Genomic DNA, 10258 nt, shown 5'->3' with positions numbered 1-10258 from the left:
CTTGAGTGTAGATAGATCCTTTTTCAGGCTTCCAAGGCTGTTCATATTAATCTCTGCTAGGTTAGCAAGGTGTTGCTTAAATGATCAAAGGAGTGAAAGAGATTTGAGGAGAGAAATTCAGATTAAATGTCCTTGTTCCAGGAGGCTTTGAATCAACAAAGGTCCTGATGTAACACATTGCTTAACATTTTACAGCACTGTACCAATTATGTTGGTTGTAGCAAACCAACAAGACTGGAAACTTACAGGGGTGAAGAATCACTCAAACTATTTTGAGGTCTTCAGAGGAAGGATTAAACACGTTTTTCAGGGGAGTAAGATGATAGTAGTTATACCATGTCATCCACTAGATGGCACTTCAGTTACACACACAAAAAAAGATTTGGCATATTTTTTCCTGTGTGGAAATTCTATTAGTGCAGGCAGGCCAGTTTTTCTAATAAAAATGACAAGGCAGCAGTCTAATTCACCAACAGACAAGATGCTTCTGGTCTCCATTGCTTCAGTGTGACGGGAGATGGGATAACTCTTCTCTGTATTCAGAACTGATTGCAATTGGAAAAGGAGACTCTCCTTCAAAAGGCTAATATGGCCTTTTAAAATGGGATTTTCTATCAGGTAAACAAGACCAATCCAGATACCAGGCTCCAATTTGCCTGCAAAGGGTGCTGTAATGCAATAAGCTAAATAATTGAGGTTACCAGTATTTGATAAGTCCAAAGCATTTGATAGGGCTGCAAGCTCTGGGTTAGAAAATACCTGGAAATTTTAAAGGGTAATGTATTGTTGAAGTGTTTCACGGCCGGATTCAACTGGTTGTTGTGGGTTTTCCGGGCTGAGTGGCCGTGATCTGGTAGATCTTGTTCCTAACGTTTCACCTGCATCTGTGGCTGGCTGGCATCTTCAGATGCACCTCTGAAGATGCCAGCCACAGGTGCAGGTGAAACATTAGGAACAAAATCCACCTGACCACGGCCACACAGACTGGAAAACCCACAACAACCAATAAAGTTAAACATTTCATTTACTTTCCTCTTTTTTTTTTTAAAGAAAAAGGTTGTGTCAGTCACCAGTAGCCTTGCGTACAGGCTAGCGTTACAGGCACCAGTAGCCTTGAGGCAGGGGGAGAGAGTAACAGATCCATCTTCATGTCTCCTTTGCATAATATTTTAGGACTTTTAATTAAGAAATGGAGGCGTTCTATCAACATAGTTTTGCTGGAAAGAGTAGCTCTCTCATTTTATAACAAAAATCAAATAAATAAAAGTTAAGTTACAGGTAACTAATGAACTAAAGGACGCTTACAACCTTTAAAATCCTGCTACTTTGACTGTAAGAGTTCTGTACGTCCTTTAGTAAAATGAGACCTCTCCAGCTACTGGCTGAGCTCCTGAACCCCTATAGAATCTTCACAAACATTTCAACTACACAGAACGGCTTTCTCTCAATGTAAACATTTGCTTCCACCAATAAAACTATTAAGACCCAGTCTCTTGCACCCCACATCTTCCTGGGGATCTCCACTGACAGGCAGCAGGTTGGTACTTAGATAGGCAAGTGGTTTGTGTGTGTGGGCAGGGAGAGCCAATCAGCATTACTTTTTCTCTACCACAACATTGTCGTGCAGCTAGCGGGCACACCGCAGCCTCCAGAAGCAAGTGAGCTGGGCAGGTAGCTAAGAGTAATCCTTGCTGTTGTGTGGTCCATCAGAAAGGCCCACGCACCAGCAAGGATCTTCCATCTGGAGGGCACCTTTGAGGTCATTTAGTCTGACCCGCTCTTCCACGCAGGAAATCCGGCACCTGACCACAGCCACTCAGCCCAGAAAACCCACAACCAACCAATCGAAGGCTTTCACGGCCGGATTCTACTGGTTCTGGTGGGTTTTCTGGGCTGTGTGGCCGTGGTCTGGTGGAACCACCAGACCACGGCCACACAGCCTGGAAAACCCACCAGAGCCACATCAACCAGTTTAAAGGGTAAGCTTGAGGAGGGACTTCAGCAGGGTACAGTCCCTGGGTACAATCCCACACCATACAAGGTGTGGGGGTGTCTCTTGTAAGATGGTGTCTAGTATGAAGTGTGTATGAATCATCTACAACGGGGGTCCTCAAGCTTTTTGAGCCTGTGGGCACCACTGAGGATTCTGTCAAAATCGCCTCAAACGAAGAGCCCTCCCCCCCGCGCCCTTTTTCCCGCTTCTCCCCGCCTCGTGACAGGTCTTGCCCTGCCCCTGTTGCTATGGCGCTGGCCATAAGCCCCTCCTCCCGCCTGACTCTCCTCACCCCCCACCGCTTCAGCAAAGCTTTGTACAGCAGCATTTGGAAAGCGGGATGAGGGCGGGAAACGAAAGGGGCACGTCACGTCCACCCCCTCGGCGCTATTGGCCGCCCCGAGCGCGCGCGCTCGCACGCGTGTGCCTATCCAGCTCTGGCTTCGCGTTGGGCCGGTCCCACCCCCTCGGCTCGCCCATTGGCCGCCGCTCGAGCGCGCGCCCTCTGTGGAGGGGGGGTCTGGCTGCGCGTGGGTTTGGGGGCGGGAGCGATGGCGGAGAGGGAAAGGACTTCCCGCCCCTCGCTTCCCCATTGGCCACCGCTCCGCGCGCGTGCGCGTTGGCGGTGGGGGCACGTTCGGCGGGTCGTAGGCAAAGCGGGGAGGAGGCGGAGACGGAGGAGGGTGTCACGTGATCCGAGGCAAGATGGCCACTGCCGCCGCCTTCTTGTTTTGATGAATAATCTCTGTGTGGGGTGGCAGGAGCAGCAGCAGCTGGGGAAGGGGCGCAGCCTCAGGGGCTCTGTTGGTGGCATCGAGAGGCTCGGAGCAGGGGCTGGGCTGTGCTCTTGCCCTTCTCTTCCTGCAGGACTTCAGAGGGGAACCTAGAAGCTGTAGGGTGACCGAGGGTGCCAGTCAGGGGGCAGGGGATAAGTTGTGGCTCCGGCACGGGCGGCTTGTGTAACGTCCTTGGCAGCAGGCACTGTAGTTCGTATATATGAGTATACCGGGGCCAGCAGGCCGCTGGGGCTTTAGGGTAAGGGAGTGGGGTCCATGTATACGTCTATGGGAGCAATAGGGATTGTGAGTTACACGGAAGGCAGCCTGCATTTGGGGAACACACGAGGCAGCAAGCCGTGGGGGGTCTGGAATACGAAGTGTGACGCCTTTGGGGGCTTGGGGTCTACAGGCTACAGTAAAGAGAGAGGTCTTGGGGTACAGAGGAACCTTGTGCCAACCTTGTGACTTTAGGGTAGTTTAGGGGAGACAGTAAGCCAACGGGTATACAGGAAGCTGGTAGAGGTAGGAGCTACAGTGGAGACAACTTTTGTGCTCTATAGTAGAGGAGGTGGCCTGGGGTAGGCTTTGAGGGGCAACTGCCTTCAGAGGCTAAAAAAAAAAGAGCTGGGATCCATAGAGCTGCTTTTGGGGTGCCTTGTGGAAGGAGAGGCAGCTAAGGGACCGGGAGAGGGAAATACCGGAAGGTTCAGGTTTTGAGAGCAGGTTGGCTCAGAGGTGTTTGTGAGTGTGAGGCTCTCTTGTTGAACAGGTGGAGCAAAGGAAGTTGAGTGTGCAAGGGGGGAGCGTTCTGTGCTGTTACTCTTAACCTCCGACTATGCAATTTTGAGATACCCCTAAGGAATTAGGCAGCAGGACAGGAATTCCCTAGAAGTCTGCTTCCTGAAAGAACAGCCCTCAAGAGACTTACAGAGCCACCCCTTTCCCCAACCTCTTTTCACCATTAAGAGGAAAACAATGGAGGAGCTGAGCGCTGATGAGGTAGGTTTGGGGCTTCTTCTTTTTTGTCTAGGATGGGAGGAGGGTGATGTGGGAGGCTGAACGCTTAAATATGCATTACAGGTGACTGGCTCCATGGAAGAGGCTTTGTACTAGAGAGAGATTTTTAACATCACAGCTATGTCTTTAAGTAACACATTTATATACATTGCTGTGGGTGTTTAGATCATGTTTTGCGACTTAGAAAAAAAGCACTAGTGTTAGGATCTCCCTGTCTTGTTTATTGCTGTTTTTCTTTTCTTTTTAAACACACTTCAGCCTACTGCACAAAAGTTTACAATTATCTAAAGGGTGGGGACTCTTCCCCCACCCCCCACCATGGATAATTGTGTTCTCTTTTGTGTTTTCAAGTAATAGTTGTTACTTGAATAGAGCAGTTTATTCCTCCCCTCCCTTCAAGTTCATATTGTAAGCAGACCTGCTGAGATGTCTGAACTTTACCATCATGTTCACCGATGTTGAGGAACATTTCTTCTACTGGGCAGATGCTTCTGTTCAAGGGAGATTACTGTGGCTGCCGTTATGGCATACCTTCCTTTGAGGTCTTTGTTTACATAGTAAGCACCTAGTGTTAGGTTCAGGTTTCTCTCTTGTTCTAAGTGACAATATTTTTATGTACACCAGTGACCTCAATGTGTCAGGTAAATATTGTTGCTTATAGAATCCTTGGGAGGCGCTTGGATACTATAGTGATGAGGTTGACTGAGTGTATTTCCTGTCTTACTAAGAGGATATCCTGCATATTATTCAGAGTGTGTATTGTTTATCCTTTTAGAAGTTAGGCACTTCTGAATGTTTGTAATTTTAATGACCGAAATCCATTTGTCAACATGTGGCAGTGTTTCAGTGTTGCTGAATTCCAGTCTCTCCTTACCTCTCATTTTTTTCCTCCACAATTCCAGTGGGTTTTTGTGTGTGTGTGTGAATATAAATCTGTGAGCAGACAGTGTTGGCTGTAAAAGCATTCAGAATAATCTGATCAGTTGCTTTTGAAGTTTGATTTGTTGCAGACTTTGAACTGTGTTTGCATCTAGGGGCAGATAGCACAACAATTTGTGCTAAGTTATTGGCTTCATTATGTTTTCTAGAGCTATCATAGCAGGTAGGATATCAAGAGTCAAGTCCAGTGTGTCCTTGAAGTCCCAAAAGTTTTCCAAGATATAAGCTTTCCAGAGGTATAGCTCCCTTTCTGTATACAGATACTGATTTTCAGTATTCCCTGCCTCTAAGGAGGCTACATTTTGTTCTGTACCTTTGCATCCTGACTCCCTTCTTTGCAATGCCCCTCACACATTCTGATTGGGACTATGGCCTCAGGGATCTCTACTCTTATTTGTACCTGTGTCCCTATTCATTGATGAATTATTCATTCACAAATTCAGAGCAATCTCACATTGCAATCTCCCCCTCAGCCTTGCTGCTCTCTAGGCGACCTTGGGGCAGTCACAAGCCTTCAGCCTAACTTTCCTTAGGGGGTTGATATGAGGACAAATGGGGATGGGAGTGTGCAGAGAAGGCAGAGCCAACAACACAGACTAATAATTAAACAGAAAGCTCTTCACATTTTTCCTGAAGACTTGGAGATCTTTGAGAGAAAAAAATTAGTTATTAGCTGGAAGCATGTTCTATCTTATAAACTGAGTCTCCAGACATGGGCACGTATTCTCTAATAGCTTGGCAGCAAATCTTATATGTCTTCAGGAGGCAGTTACAAGACTGTTTTATTTAGGACTGCATTTGACTAATTTACTTTTTATTTAGTGGCATTCTTAATTGGAAATTTTGTGATTTTTATCTATTTTTTAATCATTGTCTTATTTACATTGTAAGCTGCCTTGAGTTCTGTGAGGTATATCAGATGTCTTAAATAAATAAGAGGACTTTTCCCTTGCAAGCAGTAATTCAAATGAGCTGCTCATGAGGTTTTACTCAGTCAAGGTGCTATGTTAATATGCTGCAGAGTTGACATTGGCCAAACCAATGAGGCCATGCTAGTGCCAGCCATAATCTGAACGTCACAGCAAACTACGGTTAAGCAAAGCAAGTAAGAGGTGAGGAAATTGTCACATGGATCTGTATTATGTTTGTGATCCTTCAAAAACCTGTTTCAAAGTATCACTGCTGTCTCTCAAATAGGCTGTAGAAAGCATGACAAAAGGGTGTGTTCTTCTTAAATGTAGGAACACAGTTCTGTAAACTGGACAACATATTCCTTAAGCAGAAGATTTTGCAGAAACCCAAAAATAATGGCCACAAGTGGCAAGCAGAAACTTTATTCCAGTTATCCCATCTAGAGGGTTAACACATTTTAAAAAGCCGCCGTCAGTGCCAGAAATGAGCCTTCTTCAATGTTTTTCCAGAGTCAGTATTGTGTGATGGAAGGGGCAAGGAATCTACTACCCCTTGCCCCTCCGTTGTGATCAGAAGGTATAGAATCATAAGAGCTGGAAGAGATCACAAGGAAGTGAGAAAGCCTTAGCTACTCAGCCTAGGCTTTTTGTGTGTGTTCAATCAGGGTGGTAAGTAATCTTGTTATTTTCTTACCATGTGATGCTGTGCATCAAATGAGATGAGATATGGGGTGCAAAGCCTTATGTGGTGTATGGAAGACCTTAATGTGCCTTCCATAGGCTTAGGGTTTCATCTGTTCCAAGGAAGGATGTACCTGCTATAGATGTATTGCAGTGTGGTATAGTAAATAGTTAAGAAACAGATAATGGCAGACAACCTCCAAATATCTCTCAGCTGGAAAACCCTATGAGTCGCCATAAGTCAGCTGTAACTTGGTGGCACACGCACACAGAGTTGCATCCCGTTTATCATCCAAGGAGCCCTTTGTTTTATTTTATTTGGGTTATAGGCCGCCTTCCCCTATACAGGCTCAGACTAGCATACAGCATGGCCAATTGGCCATTCTGGCATGGGCTGGTGGGAATTGTAGTCCATGAACATCTGGAGAGCCACAGGTTGCAGACCCCTGAGGTAGAAGGTGCCCTCCAGTTAATGCTGACTTATTAGGGCCTTGTGGGGTTTTCAAGGAAAGAGATTTTCGGAGGTGGTTTGCCATTGCCTGCCTCTGCATCTGGTCTCCCATCCAAGGACTGATGAGGGCCAATCCTGCTTAGCTTTGGAGATCTGACAAGATCAGCTTAGCATGGGCCATCCAGGTCAGAGCAAATTGGCTTTATAGAGCATTACTAGAAGAAATTCTCTGACTGGTGGCTTGACGTTAGAATAAGCAGTATAAATATTGTCATAATAGAACAACTTTGATGAGATCGTTATATGTGCACAGAATTTGGGTGGTTGTGTAAGACCTCTGTTTTAATTCAGAGCATGAAAATTGTTAGACTGAGTACACACACACTTATTCATGTGGGGAGCTGTGAAAGGTGATCTTTTTCGATTCTGTTAGGTAGAAATGTAGAATTCTGTTATGTAGAATGTTATGTAGAAAGGTGATCTTTTTCGATTCTGTTATGTAGAAATGTAGATTCTGTTATGTAGAAATTTGCTTGTGCGAAAGACTTGTTTCTGATGACCATTTAGTCATAACTGCTACTTTTATTGCAAAGTCATTGAGTATATTCTAAAATACCCTAACAGTTGTGTTGTCTGGTTTGTAGAGAACAATTTAGCAATCCTTCGATGTTGCAATAATATCTACACACAAATACACCCCAGTGATTTCAAAATGTCCTGGGAAGGAGGACTACAGTTCCCATCAGACACTGAGAAGGATTAGTGGCAGTGCTTAAAGGGGAAGGGACTTTGAGTTTGGGAAAATATTAGTGTCTTCTGGAAAAAATAGTTCTACTTCTTCTTACTCTTACATCCAAATAGGTAATTCACTATGGATCGTAGGTCTGCCCGTTCCATGTAAACTAGATTAGATAATTGTCAGTGCACATTACAAGCGTCAGAAATGCTGTGTCATCAAGGGTAGAATTCAATTTCTGACAAGGTCCTGACCTCCTAAAGCGCTGCTTTGAAGTTACTGCAAGACCCTACCAACATAACTTGGCTTTTTTAAAAAAAGAAACCCAACTACTTAGCAGGCTTATTTTTTGTCGTCCCTTGGGTCAGATCTCACTTTTTAGTATTTGTTTTTAACTATCAGTTTTCTTAATAGCTCCTTGCCGGTGGCAAGTTACAAATTGCCAAACGAGCAGGTAAGGGCTTTTTGAGCTGGATAAGAATTTCCCACTGTTCTCCTTTAGAGAACAAAAGAAAAGACATCAAGGTGTCTTTGTGGATAGGCAGGAAAAGCAATTTTTAAAGGGTGTAACACTGCTTGCTTTTTTGTATTTGAGCATATATATATCCGTGGTGGTGAACCTTTGGCACTCCAGATGTTATGGACTACAATTCCCATCAGCCCCTGCCAGCATGGTCAATTGGCCATGTTGGCAGGGGCTGATGGGAATTTTTATTTATTTATCTATCTATCTATTTATCTATTTATTTATTTATTATTTAGTTTTATATCCCGCCCTATCCCCGAAGGGCTCTGGGCGGCGTACAACAAAGTTAAATCATAATTCAGCTAAATACAATCAAACTAAACAATTAGATTCCAATATAAATAAATTACTAGATCCCCATTTAAAACAGCGGTTAATACAAAGTTTAAAACCGAGTAGTAGTCATTAAAATGTAGTCCATAACATCTGGAGTGCCAAAGGTTCGCCACCACTGATATATATGTAGGGAAACAGAAAACTGCCTTAAACTGTTGCCATCACTGGTCCACTTAGCTGAGTTTCCTCTGCTTTGACTGACAGCAGCTCTCAGGGATTTCAGGCAGAAGGAGGCTTTTCTCAAGATATCCTACCTGAGACCTTTTAGTGGGAGTTCCCAGGGAGTGCACCCAGCACTTTCTGCCTTCAAGGCAGGTAGGTTCTCTACTGCTGAGCCACAGCCCGTCACCAAGGCAGCAGCAGTAGATTTTCACTGACTCTGGCTGGCAGTGACATGCCCAGTGTGAAATAACAGCACATCAGATGTAGCCGGGCTGTCCTGCAGTGCAGACGCTGTGGTAGGGCAACATTATGAAAACATATAGCCATTTTAACAGGAAGTGGATCTCTCATTGCAGAAGGTGCCGGGGCTTTGCTTCTCGAATGGCCACAGTCCAGGGCAACGGGGTTTTTTTTGGGGGGGGGGGGGGGGGGGAGAAGAAGCCCTGCTGGAATTCACAAACTGACCTTTATTTTGCAAAGCGAGAAACAGCCGAGTATACCTATTCACGATTGCAGTAGAATCCCTGCAGTTCCTCCTTATGCCCTGAGAGTCCCATTTCACATTGCTGAGTGTAGAGAGCCAAGAAAGGGTTGGTAAAGCAAAACCAGTACCATGCAAAGTCTACTTTATTGATAGTTTAATTCACTGTTTCATTTAAGGTACTGTATTTCTACCAGTGTCTGGGCTGAGAGCTTATGTACTGCATAGCACTGTGCTCTGGGAGGACTTGTTTGTTTCTTAGGAGTTCTTCTCTGAGAAGGCCATTAAATGAGCTTCCCTCAAAGATAGCTTCTCTACTGCTGCCTGCTTCAGAAAGGGACCGTTGATCAAGAGTTTAGTACACATGTTTGGCTCATGCAGAGCATGGGTGAGGTCCACCAGACCACTGTACATCCTAAACTCTCTGCAGCAAAGAGGAGTTCCTCAGCAATCTGGTAATCTTTATTAGTTTTTTTTAAATTCCTGGGAGCCCATTTTTGGCTGAAAAGCTGGATAAAAATGCGTCTTATGAAGCTGAAAAGTTTGCACTGGAATGCAGAATAATCTATGTGACTGTCCTATGGCTGAGTATTGTTTTAGGAATACAATTCTTCTCTTCTGTAATACATGGACTGTTCTCTTTTTGCCCAGTTATTGTTTGTATATCACCAGTATGTTTAGGACTCTGCTAAGTGGGAATAGAAAAGGCAGTTCCTTTTGTCCGAGGAGCTTATATTTTGAGAGGGGTGTGAGGGCAGAGAGAGCTGCAACAGGGACGAAGAGAGGGGCAGATAACAGAGGCGAAGGGAATCCAGGCTTCAAGCAAACAGTGAAATGCCCATTGTTGGGGTTTCTTTGATCTGCAGTAAGCTTTCTCTCTCATTATTTTCATACACTTCCCATGTGATGCTATTTATCATTCCCAGCTTAGATGGGAAGAAACTGAGTCACGGCCCTTTCCCATCTGGCCATAAAGTCTGCTTCTGCTGCATGCTGGGATTATAATGATTGGAGCTGCCGTCAACTGCTAGGTGGCAGTTGTGATTGGCTGCTTCAGACACACACACCGCCCTGCGCATCTGTGAATAGCTTATAACATTGAGCATTTTTGCAGCTCTCTTAGTGTTTCAGGCACTGTGGTTAGATGGGTCAGTGTTGTTCTCATATTTCGAATAAGGGTGTTCCAGTGGTGAGGCAGAGTGGCTAGTTCAGGGGTCTGCATCCTGCGGCTCTCCAGATGTTCATG

The 10258-nt window shown here is 45.1% G+C and overlaps 1 protein-coding gene across 2 annotated transcripts in view; it reads left to right on the top strand.

Annotated features, from left to right (window-relative positions):
• Window positions 1-2671: 2671 nt before the first annotated feature.
• Window positions 2672-10258, top strand: part of UBE4B (ubiquitination factor E4B) — a 47819-nt gene continuing 40232 nt past the window's right edge. For both annotated transcript variants that reach the window (XM_048519016.1, XM_048519017.1), the window contains exon 1: window positions 2672-3771. In XM_048519016.1, the coding sequence (XP_048374973.1) occupies window positions 3748-3771 (24 nt within the window). In that variant the 5' untranslated portion in view covers window positions 2672-3747. The remainder of the gene's footprint in view (window positions 3772-10258) is intronic.

Source organism: Sphaerodactylus townsendi, linkage group LG16 (genome assembly GCF_021028975.2).
Source record: "Sphaerodactylus townsendi isolate TG3544 linkage group LG16, MPM_Stown_v2.3, whole genome shotgun sequence".
In the NCBI taxonomy this organism is placed as follows: Eukaryota; Metazoa; Chordata; class Lepidosauria; order Squamata; family Sphaerodactylidae; genus Sphaerodactylus; species Sphaerodactylus townsendi.
Note: the sequence above shows the minus strand (reverse complement) of the source record. Positions and strands in the feature narration are given on the sequence as shown.